Here is a 21,397-nt window from a genome sequence, read left to right on the forward strand (position 1 = left end):
TATGAAGCATCACTAATGTGCCAAAGAACGGAGAGAGCCCAAAGGTTTAAAGAGAGAGTTCATTATTTGTAATCCTAGTTCTGCATCCTAGGGATCTTCAATGAAGTCATAAGCATTAGAATTGGCCCCACGGGGAATCCTAGAACACATCATCTGCCATATACTGCATACAGGCAGTGGCCACTATAGCCTTACAGCCTGAAGCCAACAGCTATACCGGTTGTTAAAGGCCATGAACCCAAGTTATAGGCCTGAGCCTCAGTTGAGGGCCATTAACCACAGGTATAGCTTGAGGCAGAAGAAATATAAGGCTATAAGAACATTCCATTCGCAAAGGGTAGAATGCTCTAAATTAAACAAGCATTGGCAAAGCCAATAGGTGGCTATTATGCAAGAGCTGTTGACTTTGACAATGTGTTTTAGACATTATTTACTGGCATAGAGTGAAGTGTGGGTAGAGCGGGGTAGAATGGATTGGAGTGGAGTGAATTGGGTTAGATTTGTGTGGTAAACTGAAGTGGGGTGGGGTAGACTTGCGGTGGAGTGGGGTAGATTGCAGTGGAGTAGATTAGAGTGGGGTATTGTATTGTATTGTAATTGCATTTATATAGCGCTTACCACCCCTGACGAGGCATCGAAGTGCTTTTTCTGGGAGAAGTGCGCTACTTCGGGATCCATCGAGGATTAGTGTTGAAATAGTATAGTGAAACATGCAAGCACATTTTAAGTGGTGGATAGGTTAGTCAGTTATTTGGATTTGGAATGATAGCAGAAGGAAAAAGGTTTGTATTTATATAGCGCTTGTTACCCCTGATGAGGTGTTGATTCAAGCTATTCAGGAAGCCCATAAAGGATTAGTGGTGAATTAATATGGTGAAATGTGAAGTAATTTCAGTGGTGGATATTAGTCAGTTATTTGGAGTGAGAAGGATAGCGGAGGGATAAAAGGGGAAGAAAAGTTTGCATTCATATAGCACTTGTTACCCCTGATGGGTGTTGAAGCGCCTTTCTGGCGAGTAGCACGCCACTCCGGAACCCATAAAGGATTAGTGGTGAATTAGTATAGTTGAATATGGAATTTGAGAAGTGAACATGTTAGTCTATTATTTTGATTGAAAAGGATAGTGGAGGGATAAAAGAGTGAAAGTTTTTTTTAGCAGTAGGAGGAGGCTTTTGGATCAGAAAAAAGGAGTTTTGGAGGGGAGGAGTCAGAGGGAAGAGTTTAGAAAGGTTTGTTTTAGTGGATCGGTATAGTAAAAGAGGTGTCAGATGATGCAAGGAGGGGTAGAGTAGGAGAGAGTCTAGAAAGGGTTATTTTCGGGATCATAGTGGTGGTATGGGTTTGGGATAAATGAGAGTGGATGTAGAGGATATATTGATAGATGTATAGGATGAGAGATAGGGTAGTGCATTGGAAAGAGTAGTAGAAAGATGTTTGAGATGAGTCAGAAGGTTGGGCTAGAAGATATATTAGCGAAGTATATGCTGAGGAATAGGGTAGTGCATTGGAAATGCTAAATTAGAAGAAAGTAATAAATATATAGATCCATAAGTACCATAGGTGTGTGGATGGTGTGGGCTGGGTATTGCTAAATGGGTTAATGAGCAGCACTTTTGGCCCTGGTCCTGACCAGGCTCAAACAAGCAACTGCCCTTGTCCTCACCGCCCTTAACAGGCTCAAACAGGCAACTGCCCTTATCCTCTGCACCCTTAACAGGCTCAAACATGCAACTGCCCTTGTCCTCTCCGCCCCTAGCATCAACACCCAGGCTGAGAAGCCCTAACCCTGGCCTTTAATAGCCCTAGTAATTAGGTGACCCCTTCAGCCAATGGGAACCCTAGCCCTAATACTATCCAATCACAACACTAGCCCTAAAATCTAGAACCAATAGGAGACTGGAGATGGGTAGATTGGGGGACAGTGGAGTGGGATACACTGGGGGAGATTAGAACTGAGTGGGGTAGATTAAGGAAGAGTGGAGTGGGTTAGGTTGGGGTAGATGGTAGTGGAGTAAGGTAGACTTGAGTGGAGTTTGTAGACTGGAGTGGAGTGGGGTAGATTGGAGTGGGGTCGTTTGGAGTGGGATAGATTGAAGTGGAGGGGGTAGATTGGTATGGAGTGGAGTTGGATAGATGAGGTTGGGGTAGATTGGGGTGGAGTGGGGTAAATTGGGGGAGTGGGGTAGACTGGAGTGGATTGAGTTGGATTGGAGTGGGACATATTTGGGTAGACTGGAGTGTGGTAGAGTTCAGTAGGATAGATTAGAGTGGAGTGTGTGTGTGTTTGTATTTATATAGCGCACTTCTACCCAGAGGTCTCGTAGCGCTGTATTCATACCGCTGTGGAACCCATCCTGGCTTTCCTGTGAAATGTCCACTCCTGGGCACCCCCAAGGTGAAGCCAGGCATCCAAGTGCTGCTGGGGCCATTGTGGAGATTAAGCAAGCTATTGCCCAGAGTCACAGAGTGGGACCAATGATTAGACTAGGCACCGAGGCGAGAGTTATCAGGTGGTGGGAAATTGAGTCCAAGAGCCGCCGAGGCGGTAATTGAACCCTGGTCCCGGGCCAGACCTCTGCATCAGGGTCTGCCGCTCTAACCATTGAGCCACGCTTCTCCACTGGATTGAGGTAGATTGGAGTGTGGTAGATTGGAGTGGAGGGTGGATTAGTGTGGAGGGGTAGATTGTGCCAGATTGGAGAGGGGTAGATTGGAGTAGGGCAGATTGTGGTGAACTGGAGTGAGGTAGGTTGTGGTAGACTGGAGTGGGGCAGATTGTGGTGGAGTGGGGTAGATTGGAGCGGTGTAGATTAGAGTGGGGAGGAGTTGGATAGATTGAAGTGGAGTTTGTAGTGGAGTGGGGTAAATTAAAATGAGTGGGGTAAATTGGACTAGGGCATATTGGAGTGGAGTGGGGTAGATTGGATTGGGGTACATTGCAGTGGAGTGGGGTAGATCAGATTGGGTTACATTGGAGTGGAGTGGGGTAGAATGAGGTAGATTAGAGCAGAGTGGGATAGAGTGGGGTAGAGTGGATTGTGGTAGATTGAGGGAGTGGGGTAGATAGGAGTGGGTGGGGTTGATTGGGTTAGATTGAGTGAAGTGGGATAGACTGGAGAGGAGTAGATTGGAGTGGGGTAGATTAGAGTGAAGTAGATTGTGAAGGAGTGGGGATATTTGGATCGTAGTGGAGTGGATTGGGGAATATTGGATTGTGGTAGATTGGAGTGGGGTCGATTGGGTTAGAGTGGGGTAGGTTGAAGTGGGGCAGGTTGAAGTGGGCCAGATTGGAATGAGGTGGGGCAGATTGGGATGGGGTGGAATTGGGTGAGTCAATTGGGTTGGGGTAGAGTGGGGTAGGATAGATTGGAGTGGAGAGGAGTGGGGTAGATTGAAGGGGAGTAGATTGGGGTAGATTGTAGCGAAGTGGAGTGGGGTATATATGGGTCGAGTGGAGATGAGTCGGATAGATTGGAGTGGGGTAGATTGGAGTGGGGTAGAATGGACTGGGTGGGATAAGTGGGTTGGAGTGGAGGGGTGTAGAGTGAAGTGGCACGTTGTGTAGTGGAGTGGCATGCCGTGGAGTGGAGTGTCATAGAATGGAGTGATGTGGCTTGGAGTGGAAGGGCATAGAGTGGAAGGGTATAGAGTGGAAAGGCATAGAGTGGAAGGGCGTGAAGTGGCGTAGAGTGAAGTTTGCATGGTGTGGTAGTGCACTGCCAGTGTAGACAACACATTTTAAATTGAAATGACCATTACATTTGCACCACAATACGGTTTTACTGCACACAAACAATAATGTGTGCAAATGTCATCACCTAGTGTATTGATGTGTTTTGATCGTATTCAAACATTTGTTTTTTATCACAGTCAGAACCCCCCTAAAAAATTTGCTTTATCTGTTCTAATTCTGATCTATTCTGAAACATAAGCACAGTTTTATTTTTTTCAGTATGCTCGAAAAAACCATCCAACACCGTCTCCTCTTACATGGACGCTCATCAGGATTCTCACATACATTCTCTTACTTCGAAGTCAGGGAAAGAAAAAAAAAACACCAAGCTCCCTCGGAAGAGAGAGCCTGACATTTGACCTCTGTCTTTGAATGCACAGCAAATGTGACAAGGTAAGAACAATATTTAAAAGCCTGTTTACAGAAAGCGAGTTTGTGGAAGAATATTGTAAACAAGGTGTGGGCAACGGGAGGGATGAATTCAAGCTGGACAGTCTACTGCAAAGAACGACAGCAAAGAGCCAGAACATGTGAGTTACAAACCACAAAGACAAAAGGTACGCAACGGGCGGAATGCATTTTATTTGTTTATTTATTTATATAAGTTTTACATAGCGCTACCTAGACCTGAAGGTGTCAGAGCGCTTTACATGTCAGGAGCGAATCCAGTGAAACAGGAATACAATAAACATATGGGGATAGATACAGTAGATAAAATTACACAATAGCACAATAACAAACTAGCAAATAGCCAACTATGACATTACTACATCCTGCGCACGAGATAATAGACCAAGAACAGTAGTCTAAAAATTGAAGTATTTGTTGAGGAGGAGGAGTTTCAGGTCTCTTTTGAAGCCTGGGAAGGAGGGGTTGAATCGCAGATCGCTAGGTAGAGAGTTCCATTTGCTCGGAGCTTTTCCAGAAAAAGAACGAGACTTGGTATATGATTTTTTTAGATTGGGATGTAGGAGCAAACGTGTGTTGGAACTACTCAATGATCTAAAAGTCCCTGCTTTCGTAAGTTTGTTTTCTAAGTAGTTTCGGGAATGTGAGTGGAGGGCTTTGTGGATGATACATGCAGTCTTGAAAGCACATGTTGCTTCGATAAGAAGCCAGTTCAGGCGCTTGAGAGCAGGAGTGATGTGTTACAACCATTTGACATCAGTAATGGGCCGGGCTGCTATGTTTAGAACTAATCTCAGTGGTGCAAGGTGAGATGTTGGTGTTCCAGTGAGAACGGCATTTCCGTAGTCTTGTTTGGAGAGGACCAGAGATTGCACCACAATCTTGAAATCATCTGCAGGGATTAATGGTTTGAGCTTGTTAGGGTATTTTAGTGTGTAAAGCGCTCCTTTGGCCGAGTTTTTAATGTGTTCTTTCATTGACATGTTATTGTCCAAGAGAAGCCCAGGGATTTAGTGGAGTTGGATGGAGAGAGAGAGTAATTTCAGGCGTTAGGTCTCTGATCTATTAGTGAATAGGAAGATGGTTCCATTTTGGGGAGAATAGGATTATTTCTGTTTTGTTGGGGTTCAGCCTAAAGTGATTAGAGTGGAACCAGGATTGAATCTTGTTCCAGATGATGTTTAAATGTCGAATGTCACCGGGTGATTAGATTTTGTAGTAAATTTGAGTGTCATCCGCATAGAGGTGATATTTTATCGCTGCTTGTTTCAAGATGACCGTAAGGGGTTCCATGAAGAGATTGAACAGAGGGGGGAGAACATAGAGCCCTGTGGCACTCCCAGAGTGAGCGGTGTGGGTTTTGATAGGCATGAGTTGATTTTGATTAGTTGCACACGGTGTTGTAGGAAGGATGTGAACCCTTTGAGGACAGTGCCATTGACACCAAAGCGAAACTTCAGAGATTCAAGTAGGGCTGGGTGATTAACGATATTGAAAGCCAAAGATGGGCCAAGCAGTATAACAAGGCAAGCATCTCCCTCGTCTAACTAGTGAATGTCATCCGATATATTGAGCATGGCAGTTTCAGTACTACAGCCTTTCCTGAAACCGGATTGAAAGGTGTCAAGGAGGGAGGATTTTCGTATACGATGATTAAGTTGTTCGAAGATGCATTTTTCCAAAGTTTTGGCTAGGAACGGGAGGTTGGAGATAGGTCTGAGGTTGTTGAGATCATTGGGGTCAGCCTTGGGATCTTTGGGGATGGGTGTGTTTTTATCTAGTTTGAAAGAGGTTGGTGCACAGCCCGTGGAGAAAGAAGAGTTGATGATTGAGTCCAGAATGGGCCAATGATGTGGCTGAGATCGTTTACCATCGTGTATGGGAGGGGGTCCAAGGTGTGGGATGAAGGTTTTAAAGTAGTGGTTATATTGTTGAAGCCATCCGATTCAGTCAAGGATTTGAAGTCAGCCCGTGTTGGCGTTATTTTTCGGCTTGGAATGACTAAGGTAGCCTTTAGTATCTGGTGGGTTGTTTGGTCAAAGATGGGATAAAGAGGTGGAGATGCTGTGGGTGGAGGTGGGTTGGTGAGGTCGTAGGGAAGCGTAGAGACTTGTAGGAAGGACTGCTCAATTTTGGCGACTGTCAGAAAAAAAGCCAGCGATTTCTTTACACCGTTCATTTTATTTATTTATTTATTTATTTTGAAAGTTTTATAGAGCGCGAACAAGACCCTTGCGGATAACAGAGCGCTTTACATTAAGTAAGGTTCGTTATCCATCAATTCAATGCATGTTAAACACATGTACATACCGTCATATAACAGTAGGCAATAGGGTAAAGCACAGAAAACAATCCAGTTGAGGCCGGTAAAGGGTAGATATAATGACTTATATGTCTAAATGGACATATGTCATCCTAAGGATTATTAGCGCGGGTACGTTTGATCTCGAGATTTGTTTAGATTATGCTCAGGAGCATTTTGCCATGAGAATCGATTTTACTTCCTTTTTGAAAGAGGCAATAGAAGAGTAAAGTCTGGTTTCTGGGGGTAGGGCATTCCAAATCCTGGGGCCATCCCTGAGAAGGATCGTTTATAGGTGTTCTTCTTGTTGAATCTTTGGGGTTTCAGTAGTAGGTTGTCCGCACTTCTTGAGTGGATCATTAGTGGTGATTATTACTTGAGGGGGAGAATGCATTCTCAGGGAAGCTTTCCGAATGTCTCCAAGATGTCTTTAGCAAACCAGGCAGCTCAGTTGTCTGGTAGGCTTCGACCTAAAAAGGGAGATATAGAAAGACAAGCACTGGAATGTTGGAGCAGGAGGCTTCCACCAGCCACTTTAAGCCCTAAGCCGCTCCATTGCCTTCAATGGAGCTCCCAACATTACAATGTTCTAATGTGTAGTGAAGGCTCAGATGCCTTTGAAAAGACATTTTTTGATTTACTATTAATGTTTGACTCTGAGAAGGTATCTGTGTGAAATATGGAAGACAAAAAGTTTAGTCAGCTAAAGTTCACCGTGCAAAATGTCTTGCCTTCCTGGGCAGGGGACAAAGGTTATGAGGAGGGGTGAAAAAGATGCATGTTTCCATTTTAGCTGCCACATGAAATACTTGGACTCCACAAAAAGCCACTGAACCGAATCACACCGCCTCAAAAGCACTATTTCATTCCGAAAATCTGCTTTAATTGGTCTGGTGTAAATATGTTTAGTAGTATTTGAGATATAAGAATTAAAAAAAAATCCAAATAAGCTTTCATGGGTTTACACATGTCTAGGTCTGTACCATTTAAGATCAGAATTAGGAAAATTGTGAACCCTGACAAACACTTTTGAATGTTTTTGATCAAATGGGATTGGCTGATGAAGGGGATTTGTGAATTTTCTACGCCATCTTGAAAAACGGTAGGTTTGTGTAAAGATTGCAATTTTAGCACTGCAGCTTAAAATGTCCACAGCACTAGGGGAGGAGAAAAAACACCATGAGAGGTGCCCTACCACCAGGGAGGAACATGGGAAAAACTCAGAAGCAAGGAAAGTGGCAATAAAAAACTTGAAAAAAAGTCACGTTGACCACTGTGAAATGATAATTCTTAAGAAAGTCAAGATGACGTGTCCATCATTTTATGCCGTGGAAAAAGAACTATTTTGAATAGGACAGGAACCCCTGATGAGCATAGCAAAAAAGACTTCTGCAGCGAAGGGCAGGCTGTCTGCGTATGGTTGAGCCAAGCCCTCTGGCCACCACAGCCCATGCCTGCCCCAGGCCCCACAGACAATCTCCATGTCGTGTGTCTAAGAGCACATTCTGGTGGAAGAAGACTGGTCCGAAGGAAGGGACACGAAGGGTAGGGGATAGCCCTTCAAGCCTGGCTGGATGTCTCACTGATCCACCCTGATGGGAGCGCTTCCACCAGGGGAGTATGGTGCTGCTGGTGGGTGGGATTCAGAGGGGTTTGAAGCAGCAGAGTTGGCAAAGGGTATACAGAATGCATCTGTGACGGTTCTCGTTGGCTTCGTCCCCAGAATCCACCACTGCCCAGACAGGAGCAGGTTAATCGTTAGAATATTTGGAAAGGAGGAGAATGGTGTTTCTGTTGGGACTGCACAGTCCTGGCGTAGCCATGAACATTTGAGGCGGTAACCCATGATTCTACTACCTTACGTGGTGGGCTCATTAACGCTCGTTCACTCTGTAAGAATGCTCAAAATATTAATGATCTGATTACGGAGGCTAATTTAGACTGGTTGTTTATTACAGAAACCTGGCTTAAAGCTTGGTGCTATCCTGATTTGGCTGTGGCTCTTCCGCAGGATTTTCTGGTACAGCGATTAGACAGGCCCCTGCAACGGGGGGGAGGTCTGGCAATTCTTTATCGCAACTCATTGACATGTACCTCACAGGAGCTGCCAGATATTAAAGGTGCGGAGGCCATGGCCTTTAGTTTAAGTTTACATGACTCCCTCTCGCTTTCTGGCGCTCTAATCTATCGTCCTCCCGGGCCTTCTGTGGAGTTTTTAGAGAGTGTGGGAGATGTACTGAGTGATTTAGTGCTTAGGTCTGCCAATTTTACAGTCCTAGGGGACCTGAATCTTCACTTAGACTCACCCAATGACCCAGGAGTAAGTTGTTTTATGGACATTATCAACGTCCTGGGTCTTACCCTTCTCACTCTTGAACCTACACATACAGCAGGACATGTCCTGGACTGTATTTGTTCCAATTTAGATAGGTTGGTAGTTAAATCCCCCTCTCCTCTGGTCTGGACTGATCATAACTTCATCCCGTTTGATATCTCTTTGAAGCGTAATGTTCCTGCAAATAATAGAAAACAAATAGATGCGTCAAGTAAACCAGAGTGGAGGAATCTACTTACTAGGCCAGATCTGGTAGAGACCTTAAAAGAAAGTAAGCCCATTCCTACGGGCCACACTTCCACGGATTATCAACAATTCTGCAGTTGGATAATGACAGTTGGTTCTCTTTTAGTTCCAATCTGTAGGAAAAAGGAAGGAGGCCCAAAAAGTAAAAAGAGTGCACCACGGTTCTCTCTTACCTTAAAGAAAGAGTTGATGGAGGTGAGATCCTTGGAGCGTAGGTGGCGTAGGGATTACGAGGCGGCTGCCCGTGATGTTTACCTGCTTGCCAGAAGACGATATCATGCAGCAATTAAGTCCGCAAAAAAGGCTCATTACCTGCATGCGATAGCGACCTCCAAAAATGGCCAAAAATTAATTTTTAAAATAGTGAATCATTTTATTAACCCTCCAGCTCGTCTACAGGAAATCCCCCCGTCCTCATATCTTTGTAATACCATTGCCAACCACTTTGAAAATAAGATCTTGGACATTGTGAAGGTTTTTCCACCTGTGTCTCCTACTCTTGGAAATATGGAGGCGGCCAATATAACTACTGGCCTTCCAAGTCTAACTACATTTGCCCCTATTTCCTTGGATGACACAAAAAAGCCATCTTAGAAAGTAAATCTGGGTCCCCTTTTGACCCATGTCCACCATCAGTGGTGCAGGCTCTAGTGGAGGTGGCCAATCCCATCATCAACAACATCATCAACTCGTCTTCGGCCACGGCAGAAATCCCCAGTGACTGGAAGCTTGCTGCAGTTAAGCCTCTTCAGAAAAAGGCTGTCCCTGACCCGACCACCCTCTCTAACCTGCGCCCTATTTCCCTGCTCCCTTTGGTGTTCAAACTGACAGAAAAATTTGTTAATAACCAGCTCACAAATTTTCTGGAGGAGAATGACATCCTGCACCCCAACCAATCAGGGTTTCGTTCGAGACACTCTACCGAATCAGCTTTACTATTTACGGTTGAGACCCTACGATTGGCTATGGACCAGGGAAAGAAGGCCGTCTTGATTTTACTCGATCTATCGGCGGCCTTCGATACGGTCTCACATACCATCTTAGTGGACCGTCTAGTCAACGCAGGTATTGGAGGGGTGGTATTGGCATGGCTTAGAAATTTTCTGAGCGATAGACGCCAAATCACGGTACTGGGCCAGTATCAATCTGAAGCTAAAATCATCAGCTCAGGGGTCCCTCAGGGCTCGAGTTTGAGCCCTGGACTTTTCAATCTGTACATGGTGCCCCTGATTGAGCTAATCGCGAGCTATCAGATTAGCACAATATCTTATGCTGATGACATTCAGCTTATTCTGGTCCTGGACAGGGAATTGCCTGGGGCTGAGGAGAACTTGAAAAACTGCCTTACAGCCACATTTGAGTGGATGACTAACAATCACCTCAAATGCAATTCCGGTAAAACGGAAATTCTGCCGTTTGGCCCTCAAAATCAGTTCTCCCCAAAAGAATGGTGGCCTGATGATGCTGAAGTTCCCCCAAACACCATCTCTTCTGGTCGGAACTTGGGCATTAAATTTGATGATTAGTTGTCGTTTCAACAACAAGCGGTGGCCGTGGCTGGTACTTTTTTCCATCTGATTAGATCTTTACGGAAGTTTTTCGATCTGCTTCCTTTGTCAGCAAGAAAAACAGTGGCAGTTGCTCTGATTACATCTAGATTGGACTACTGCAATGGCCTGTATGCAGGAGCAAATAAGTCCGTGCTCCACAGGCTGCAGATGGTCCAACACGCAACTGCCCGTCTGGTGTTACGCTGGCCCCGAAAATCGTCTGCCTCGGCCGCGCTTAAAGCACTTCATTGGCTACCGATCTGTAAACGGATCCTGTTCAAGATTCTTCTTATTACATTTAGAGCTTTCCAACAGTTAGGGCCTAGATATTTGGCTAGTGGCTTCAAGCGCTATCAGCCGACGTGTTGTCTGAGGTCTGCAACTCAGAACCTGTTGGTAATACCCAGATTTAAGCGGGCAACCAAGGGTGGCAGATCTCTCTTTGTTTTGGGCGCTAAGGCCTGGAATAAACTTCCGTTGCAGCTCCGATCAATATCTAATGAGAGCAATTTCAGGAAAGTGCTTAAAACTTGGATATTCTCACTGACTGATGCCGCGTGTAGAGCCTTGGTGTAGAGTGTATTGCTACTGAGTATGCCTTCTTTCCCCCTGACCCTTTTCATCTGGGTTGGTGTTAAGCGCCAAGATACTCCCTGGAGTGGTAGCTGCGCTATAAAAATGCACTTTACATTTACATTTACATTTACATTTACATTTTGTTTATTGTTGATGGAATTGTCAGGCTGGGGAGCGGAGGCTGTGACTGAGCCAAATCTCCACTATTTTTAAGTACTACAGGAAGCCATGGGTCTTCTCACCAACAAACACGTGGCATGAACATGGCTTGAACTTTGCTTGCCAACTTCGTGCAATCCCTCCAAGAGTATCCACACAGCACGACTGCCCTACCCATGGATTGGACAACAGTGTCCACGGAATCCAGGCTGCATCAATTAATCCAATCAAACATTGACCAGTTTCTTCATATAGTCCAACAAGGTGATCACTGTATGTTTTGCCAGTTCCCATAAAACATTATCATATCAGACCAGGAGACGGCGGCATTGCAGCACAAAAGGCCAGGCTGCCAGAAGCAAAGATTTTATGGGCCACAGATCCAAACTTCTGTGACTCGCTATTTGGGGACACCGAAGGGAAGGCATTTGGATTCTGCAATGAGGAAGACGGTTGAATAAGTAGCTTTTCAAGCGAAGGTGAGAGGACAAAAGTGAAATTCACAGAGAGCAGCCGTTTGACATCAGGTATCTGTATGTGGACTGCAGAGTCGGAGAAGGGATCCAAGAGGGTCTGACTGAGAGCAGGGGGGAGCAGGATCCCCGTCAAAATGTTAGAATTCAGCTCCGTAGAGGCCAAGTTCAGTTCCAAGACTTCACCTGCTTACGGTCCGGTCTCTTGAATCAGAAGACTTCATCTGGAGTAGGGTCATCTTCGCATTCCAAGACTTTACCTGCTTTCCGTTGTGCGTCGTGAAAGATAAGACTTCATCTGGAGTAGGGTCATCTTCTGGTTCCAAGACTTCACCTGCTTTCCGTCCTGCGTCGTGAAAGAGAAGACTTCATATGAAGTAGGGTCATCTTCTGGTTCCAAGACTTCACCTGCTTTCCGTCCTGCGTCGTGAAAGAGAAGACTTCATCTGGAGTAGGGTCATCTTCTGGTTCCAAGACTTCACCTGCTATCCGTCCTGCGTCGTGACAGAGAAGACTTCATCTGGAGTAGGGTCATCTTCTGGTTCCAAGACTTCACCTGCTTTCCGTTGTGCATCGTGAATGAGAAGACTTCATCTGGAGTAGGGTCATCTTCTGGTTCCAAGACTTCACCTGCTTTCCGTCATGCGTTGTGAAAGAGAAGACTTCATCTGGAGTAGGGTCATCTTCTGGTTCCAAGACTTCACCTGCTTTCCTTCCTGCGTCGTGAAAGAGAAGACTTCATCTGGAGTAGGGTCATCTTCTGGTTCCAAGACTTCACCTGTTTTCCATTCTGCGTCGTGAATCAGAAGACTTCATCTGGAGTAGGGTCATCTTCGCATTCCAAGACTTCACCTGCTTTCCGTTGTGCGTCGTGAATGAGAAGACTTCATCTGGAGTAGGGTCATCTTCTGGTTCCAAGACTTCACCTGTTTTCCATTCTGCGTCGTGAATCAGAAGACTTCATCTGGAGTAGGGTCATCTTCGCATTCCAAGACTTCACCTGCTTTCCTTCCTGCGTCGTGAAAGAGAAGTCTTCATCTGGAGTAGGGTCATCTTCTGGTTCCAAGACTTCACCTGCTTTCCTTCCTGCGTCGTGAAAGAGAAGACTTCATCTGGAGTAGGGTCATCTTCTGGTTCCAACCCTTCACCTGCTTTCCTTCCTGCGTCGTGAAAGAGAAGCACTTATCTGGAGTAGGGTCATCTTCTGGTTCCAAGACTTCACCTGTTTTCCATTCTGCGTCGTGAATCAGAAGACTTCATCTGGAGTAGGGTCATCTTCGCATTCCAAGACTTCACCTGCTTTCCGTTGTGCGTTGTGAATGAGAAGACTTCATCTGGAGTAGGGTCATCTTCTGGTTCCAATACTTCACCTGTTTTTCATTCTGCGTCGTGAATCAGAAGACTTCATCTGGAGTAGGGTCATCTTCGCATTCCAAGACTTCACCTGCTTTCCGTCCTGCGTCGTGAAAGAGAAGACTTCATCTGGAGTAGGGTCATCTTCTGGTTCCAAGACTTCACCTGCTTTCCGTCCTGCGTCGTGAAAGAGAAGACTTAATCTGGAGTAGGGTCATCTTCTGGTTCCAAGACTTCACCTGTTTTCCGTTCTGCGTCGTGAATCAGAAGACTTCATCTGGAGTAGGGTCATCTTCGCATTCCAAGACTTCACCTGCTTTCGGTTGTGCGTCGTGAATGAGAAGACTTCATCTGGAGTAGGGTCATCTTCTGGTTCCAATACTTCACCTGTTTTTCATTCTGCGTCGTGAATCAGAAGACTTCATCTGGAGTAGGGTCATCTTCGCATTCCAAGACTTCACCTGCTTTCCTTCCTGCGTCGTGAAAGAGAAGTCTTCATCTGGAGTAGGGTCATCTTCTGGTTCCAAGACTTCACCTGCTTTCCTTCCTGCGTCGTGAAAGAGAAGACTTCATCTGGAGTAGGGTCATCTTCTGGTTCCAAGAATTCACCTGTTTTCCATTCTGCGTCGTGAATCAGAAGACTTCATCTGGAGTAGGGTCATCTTCGCATTCCAAGACTTCACCTGCTTTCCGTTGTGCGTCGTGAATGAGAAGACTTCATTTGGAGTAGGGATATCTTCTGGTTCCAAGACTTCACCTGTTTTCCGTTCTGCATCGTGAATCAAAAGACTTCATTTGGTGGAGGGTCATCTTCCGATTCCAAGACTTCACCTGTTTTCCGTCCAGTTCCCACTTACCTATTCACTTCCTTCCTAGCCCTTCTTTAGTCTGTCGAAGCAAAGATGTCCACAACAAGAAGGCCAGTTTGTCTCTCACCTACCGTGCATACCCTGCAGTCTTCCTTCTTTAGAAAAGGCTCCACATAATGTCATTGTTCCTCCAGGACCAGAGCTTCAATAATGCTTCAGGCTCATTAATCACCTCACCAAGATGGCGGATCTTAATACACTCTTAAAACAAAATGTCTTGTAGCTCATTGAGGTCAATAACAAGCGCTTGGTTTCCATCTGATGGTAGCAGAGTTTACAAAAGCCCCGATAAGCATGTAAAGTATTTGTTTTATTTCATAGAGAACAGTGGATATTTGTGTTGGGCCACATTTTTCCTAACACAGATTTTTCACTAAACGGTTGTATCTCCTGTTATTTTATATACTCATTCCAATATATTCCTTCCTCCACAATTGCTGTTTTTGCTCTAGAAGGCCAGTATTGCTTGTTTTGAACCAGGGATGCAATTTTCGTAGCTGTCTTTGTTTTTTCTATTTTTCCTCTTTGCGACTTCTGTTTTTTCAAAGTCTCTCCCATGAAGTCTTCTGACAGAGTCTATTAAAATGACCATCTCAGAGGGTCCCATGCCTGTGTCTATTAGTTAGTGGTAGAAAAAGAGAGCAAAGCCGCGTGCTACAAAAATGCACCAGGGAAATGGAGACTCTTCAGGTCACTCTGAAATCAATGAACATTATGAGTTCAAGGGTCTCCCAGTGACTGGGAGCTGAAGCCGCGGAAGCCTTTTCTCGACATTTGGTGGTGACCATTTGTAGGATGTATTAATGTGAGCACAACAGAGCATTGTGACAAGAAATGCTGTATAGGGGGAGGGGGAGGTGTGGCGCAGCGGCCTGATCTGCTGACTCAAGAGAGCTGGGCTTGTGATTCGATCCCCGGTGCAGACTGCAGCTCAGCTCAGCACCAGGTGACTCTGGGCAATAGCTCACAATCTCTCCGCCAGCCCCAGCGCCTTGAAACCCTTAAGGGGTGAGATGCCGGCGCTTTACAAATATGGATTACTCTACTTACGAACGTACTATATGGCAAGAGTGTGTGCTACAGAGGACATCGGACAGCGGTGGTTCTGGGCGGGTGCAGAGAGGTGGAGGTTGGATGTGCTGGTGATGACCGATAGATAACGTGTATTTGTAAAGCGCACGTTCACCCGTGGGCACCTTGGAGCTGAATAGCAGATGTTTATTATTACCCAACTCAATGGTACTCCTTTTATCAGCCTCAGAAAGATGATATGCTGAGTGGACCCGCCAGGATTTTAACCTGACCATGAAGTCAAACACAGTCCCCTACAGTAGGCACATTAGTGCAGCAAGCCACCAGACCGGCACTATGACCAATTAGCTACTACACAACAGTAAACACATTATCAGATATATAAGTGACAGAGTATTGTGCAGATGTGGTAGTAAGGCCATTTTTTGTAAGAAGAGATGTTCCGTGACAGCAGTTTGAGATGATGCAAGGACATTTCATCTGGAAGAGTCTTCCTGTGTAGTGGCCTTGGTCACTGAAAGGAACACAACTTAGATGGTGCACAAGGAGGTTTGGTTGTGGCTAAGAGGTTTTTGTAGATTGAGCGTAGGTTGTCGGTGAACATGTACTGACTCAGGATAACAAGGAGATAGTCTGGAAGGAGCCATGGTGTGCTCTGAGGCTCCATTTTGGATTAAGTTAACATGAGTGAGCCAGTGGCATTCATTGGAAGGTGTCTAGCTAGATCTGTGCATGGATTTCAACAGTGAAAGCAGGAACCAGGAGAAATATTTGGGTAGCATCTGCATCGAGATGATAGGGACGGCATAAGGAAGCAAAGATATCAGCAAGAGATGAGGTTTGGAGTGGGAAGGGGAGAGCAGCACGTAGAAGCAGAGAGCAAGAAGCACTCAGTGAATGGGTGACGTTAGATATGTTATTTCTGAAGACGACGCCCACTTTGCCAGGCTGCCTGTAGACAAGACCTAAGCGGTACTGGGTCATCAGCAGCCCAGCGGCCAGCCTGTTGAACTTTATATACCCTACGACATATGAAATGTAAATATACAATGAATGAAAATGCGGAATGTTGTATAAAACAATTAACAGACATCCGCCTTGGCATTTCGAACCAGCAGCGCACGTCCTGAGGACTTCGCGGTACAAAAACGAGAGGAATCGATCTTACCTGGTTATGGTCCTGGGCGGCTGCCTCAAGTGTTCGTGCACCTCTTTTAGCTTCTCTGGGTTCAGCCCCTTCTTGGATCTTTTGCCCTTCTTCTTCGGAGGATAGATGACGAACTTCTTCCCAGACTTTCGGGCTTCATCGGCAAGGGTCACCTTGCTGGGGGTGGTTGGCATGGGGTTGAGGGGTTGTATCTGCTCCTGTTGTTCTTCCTTTTTCTCTGATGGAGGAGAAGTTCCTGGTTTCTCCTCGGGTTGAGTCGGTAGAACAGGGCTTGGCTCGCTGTCGTAGAGGACCTCTGGCTCGGCGAGCTGCTCCTTCAGTAGCTTCAGCTCCTTCATGCTGCTTTGAAAATCATTTGGCAGACTGACCAATTCTTTGGAAGCAGGAACGTGCGGGGCTGAGGGCCAGCGTCTCACCAAGCAGGCCTGTGGATGAGAAACATTACAGTAAAGGCGTTTGAACCTGTACATGTCCAGAAGCATCAAAGCTCTCAGGGGTTGTCCTAAAAGAGAAGCCAGAGCAGACAAATGATGAGAATCTACTGTCAATGGTGAAAGCACTGCTAACTCAACAGTGAGATTTACACACCACAGGGGAGACTGGAAATATGTGTGCTTTTTAGTTCATGAGTCTTTCTCTCTGTCCTCTTTTTGTTGCTTGAATCTTCTCCGCTTCCTCTAAACAGATTCACATTCCTGGTTCTTGCGGCCCTTATTTGAGCATTTCGCTCCCACCTCTGATGCTTCCACATTCCTTTAACTTTCAATATGTGTTGTGCTTCTGCTCAGATTCAAGGATGTTTTCCTCTCTCCTAATAACTGGAATCAGAAGAGACATTAAACATCCACTGAAGTTGGAAACTAACAACAACGAGGCAGGTTACCTTCATCTTCTTGCGGCATGAAGTCGTCTCCGGCAGAGTCAGGTTAGGCAAGGAGGCGGATCGTCCTGGTCTGCTCATCTGTAGAGGAATGAGGAAACATGTTCTGTTTAGGTCCAACTCATTGGGATGAGGAGACAGTAGCCAAGGGCCCATGCTCGTGCCAACGGTACCTTTGAACCTAGGACATGCTGTCGCCAAGAGCGGGAGAATGGGCCTCTGAGAAGAGTTGCTGGACACAATAGGTCATAAAAAGTGCGCGAAGGCTCCTTTGAGAGAGTAGTAATTGGCAAACATGTTTCTATTGCGCTCTAACTCTAGAATGAGGTGAATTTGTTCAGGAGCTAAAATTAATAACGCAAGCTCTATGTAAAGGTATTAAATTGGAGCAACTTCCCTTTAGAGAATAAATGACAATGGAACACCCATCCCCATCCAGACAGTAAACCTTTAAAAGTAAGCGATACTTGAAAACTATTTGTAAACATTAGCAAAGGCAATAGGTCTGGCCTTGACAAGCTTGTCATGGTATCCAATTATTCATTTATTTTAGAAAACGTATACAACATACAAAATATTGGCAAACATTTGTAGATATATAAACATATATGAATAAAGGTGTGGCCAGTTCCTGCTGCATCAGCAGAAGGGAAGGAAATGCAAAATGTCAATCAAATGTCTGCTCCAGGGAGAAAGCATCTCCTATTGACTTCACCCACAGAAACTCTCTCGAGCAGAACATGAACAATTCCCAATGTCTCTTAAAAAAAAAGAATCTTTATATGGATTTACCTGGATCTGGTACATGTGGAAGGTCATCTCTGTGCAGAGAGGTCACTCCTGACCCACTGCTGTCATACAGTACTCAGGGCTCTTCTTCTTCCCTGCTAGACCACCTGCCAATCTGTCTATTAAAATGCCTTTTCACAGACTTTGGGGCCTGTTCACAAATGTCATTTTCTAGTACGTGAGTAATACTACAGCAGTACTACTCACATACTACAAAATTCAATTCACAAACCAAAGCGCTGAGACCTGCACCTTGCTGTATTTCAAAAGGACCATCGTTCAGGATACACCGGGAGGCAAGGTGTAAGTAACCCTCTTCCTTCTCTACCTCGAATGACTTACTTACCTCTCCGACTAAATCAACCGGAGAGTGTTAGGGAGTAGAAGGGGACAGTTGTCTATGACTTAAGAAATGCCCAGGGAAAATGTCCGCACTCTAACACAGCTCCGGCTTGGATCCCCCGTTAACCCTGTAAATCCGTATCTTATCCGCAACAAATAGAGCGTGTAACTGGCAGAATCATAACTACGGATGTCGAAGGCGGCAGCTCCAAAATTCGCAGGCTCCTACCTGAAGCCGGCAGCAATCTAAGTAATTATAGCAGATTCGACAAATGGGATATCATTGGTATATCGCAAGTTGGAGATCTGGTCAAGAAGGGCAAAATAGTGACATCTGATGACTTACAAAAAGAATATAAACTGTCCATAGGGGAAACATTCCGCTACTTGCAAATACAACACGCCTTATCAGAGGCAATCAGAGAGACGGCTGAGATCCCGGAGGCCACCCCACTCGAGGACAGACTGCTAGCAGATCCCACGGAAAGTGAACTGTTTCACTTACTTACCAGAAGATAATTAACAATTTACCAGACCCGATGCAACAGCTATATACGCGTTGGCAGACTGATGTGGGGGACTTGGAGGAGGAGGATTGGCGTGATGGGCTGTCCTCTCCGAGTGAGGTGGCCATACCATTACGACACAGACACAGACACACAGACACACAGACACACACACACAGACACACAGACACACACACACAGACAGACAGACAGACAGACAGACAGACAGACAGACAGACAGACAGACAGACAGACAGACAGACAGACAGACACACAGACACACAGACAGACAGACAGACAGACAGACAGACAGACAGACAGACAGACAGACAGACAGACAGACACACACACACACACACGCACACGCACACGCACACGCACACACACACTTCATTTGACATCTGGGGCAGCCTTTCTGTTAGAGAGCATTGCATGAATATAACCTCATGCCTTATTCTTTGATGTGTGTTTCATTTCATAAAGTCAAATCCCTTTCCAGGTGGTGTTTTGTTGTTTTATTGCTTCATCATGTTTGAGCTTCTGTGTGAGAGAGTGGTATTTCCTAATATCTGGGAGTGAGAAGCAATACAGACCTCAGATCATCTCTCAGGACTCTGGGATGCCCATCTGTTCCGCTGGGGTCTACGAGACTTCAGATCATCTCTCAGAACTCTGGGGTCCCCATCTGTTCCACTGGGGTCTACGAGACCTCAGATCATCTCTCAGAACTCTGGGGTCCCCATCTGTTCCGCTGGGGTCTACGAGACTTCAGATCATCTCTCAGAACTCTGGGGTCCCCATCTGTTCCACTGGGGTCTACGAGACTTCAGATCATCTCTCAGAACTCTGGGGTCCCCATCTGTTCCGCTGGGGTCTACGAGACTTCAGATCATCTCTCAGAACTCTGGGGTCCCCATCTGTTCCGCTGGGGTCTACGAGACTTCAGATCATCTCTCAGAACTCTGGGGTCCCCATCTGTTCCACTGGGGTCTACGAGACCTCAGATCATCTCTCAGAACTCTGGGGTCCCCATCTGTTCCGCTGGGGTCTACGAGACTTCAGATCATCTCTCAGAACTCTGGGGTCCCCATCTTTTCCGCTGGGGTCTACGAGACTTCAGATCATCTCTCAGAACTCTGGGGTCCCCATCTGTTCCGCTGGGGTCTACGAGACTTCAGATCATCTCTCAGAACTCTGGGGTCCCCATCTGTTCCGCTGGGGTCTACGAGACTTCAGATCATCTCTCAGAACTCTGGGGTCCCCATCTGTTCCACTGGGGTCTACGAGACCTCAGATCATCTCTCAGAACTCTGGGGTCCCCATCTGTTCCGCTACGGTCTATGAGACTTCAGATCAGCTCTCAGGACTCTATGATGCCCGTCTGTTCCGCTACGGTCTATGAGACCTCAGGTCAGCTCTCAGGACTCTGGGATGCCCGTCTGTTCCACTGGGGTCTACGAGACCTCAGATCATCTCTCAGAACTCTGGGGTCCCCATCTGTTCCGCTGGGGTCTACGAGACTTCAGATCATCTCTCAGAACTCTGGGGTCCCCATCTGTTCCGCTGGGGTCTACGAGACTTCAGATCATCTCTCAGAACTCTGGGGTCCCCATCTGTTCCGCTGGGGTCTATGAGACCTCAGGTCAGCTCTCAGGACTCTATGATGCCCGTCTGTTCCGCTGGGGTCTATGAGACCTCAGGTCAGCTCTCAGGACTCTATGATGCCCGTCTGTTCCGCTGGGGTCTATGAGACCTCAGGTCAGCTCTCAGGACTCTATGATGCCCGTCTGTTCCGCTACGGTCTATGAGACCTCAGATCATCTCTCAGAACTCTGGGGTCCCCATCTCTTCCACTGGGGTCTACGAGACCTAAGATCATCTCTCAGAACTCTGGGGTCCCCATCTGTTCCGCTACGGTCTATGAGACCTCAGATCATCTCTCAGGACTCTGGGATGCCCGTCTGTTCCGCTACGGTCTATGAGACCTCAGGTCATCTCCCAGGACTCTGGGATGCCTGTCTGTTCCGCTGGGGTCTACGAGACTTCAGATCATCTCTCAGAACTCTGGGGTCCCCATCTGTTCCGCTGGGGTCTACGAGACCTCAGATCATCTCTCAGAACTCTGGGGTCCCCATCTGTTCCGCTGGGGTCTACGAGACTTCAGATCATCTCTCAGAACTCTATGATGCCCGTCTGTTCCGCTACGGTCTATGAGACCTCAGGTCATCTCTCAGGACTCTGGGATGCCTGTCTGTTCCGCTACGGTCTATGAGACTTCAGATCATCTCTCAGAACTCTGGGGTCCCCATCTGTTCCGCTGGGGTCTACGAGACCTCAGATCATCTCTCAGAACTCTGGGGTCCCCATCTGTTCCGCTGGGGTCTACGAGACTTCAGATCATCTCTCAGAACTCTGGGGTCCCCATCTGTTCCACTGGGGTCTACGAGACCTCAGATCATCTCTCAGAACTCTGGGGTCCCCATCTGTTCCGCTACGGTCTATGAGACTTCAGATCAGCTCTCAGGACTCTATGATGCCCGTCTGTTCCGCTACGGTCTATGAGACCTCAGGTCAGCTCTCAGGACTCTGGGATGCCCGTCTGTTCCACTGGGGTCTACGAGACCTCAGATCATCTCTCAGAACTCTGGGGTCCCCATCTGTTCCGCTGGGGTCTA

The 21,397-nt window shown here is 46.4% G+C and overlaps 1 protein-coding gene across 3 annotated transcripts in view; it reads right to left on the reverse strand.

Annotated features, from left to right (window-relative positions):
• The window catches only part of TTC6 (tetratricopeptide repeat domain 6), a 1,585,904-nt gene that overhangs the window by 1,193,665 nt on the left and 370,842 nt on the right, over positions 1-21,397 (reverse strand). For all 3 annotated transcript variants that reach the window (XM_078659352.1, XM_078659351.1, XM_078659353.1), the window contains exons 10-11: positions 17,089-17,166; positions 16,206-16,630 (exon numbers count right to left, since the gene is read on the reverse strand). In XM_078659352.1, the coding sequence (XP_078515478.1) occupies positions 16,206-16,630; positions 17,089-17,166 (503 nt within the window). The remainder of the gene's footprint in view (positions 1-16,205; positions 16,631-17,088; positions 17,167-21,397) is intronic.

This window comes from Lissotriton helveticus, chromosome 9, assembly GCF_964261635.1.
Source record: "Lissotriton helveticus chromosome 9, aLisHel1.1, whole genome shotgun sequence".
In the NCBI taxonomy this organism is placed as follows: domain Eukaryota; kingdom Metazoa; phylum Chordata; class Amphibia; order Caudata; family Salamandridae; genus Lissotriton; species Lissotriton helveticus.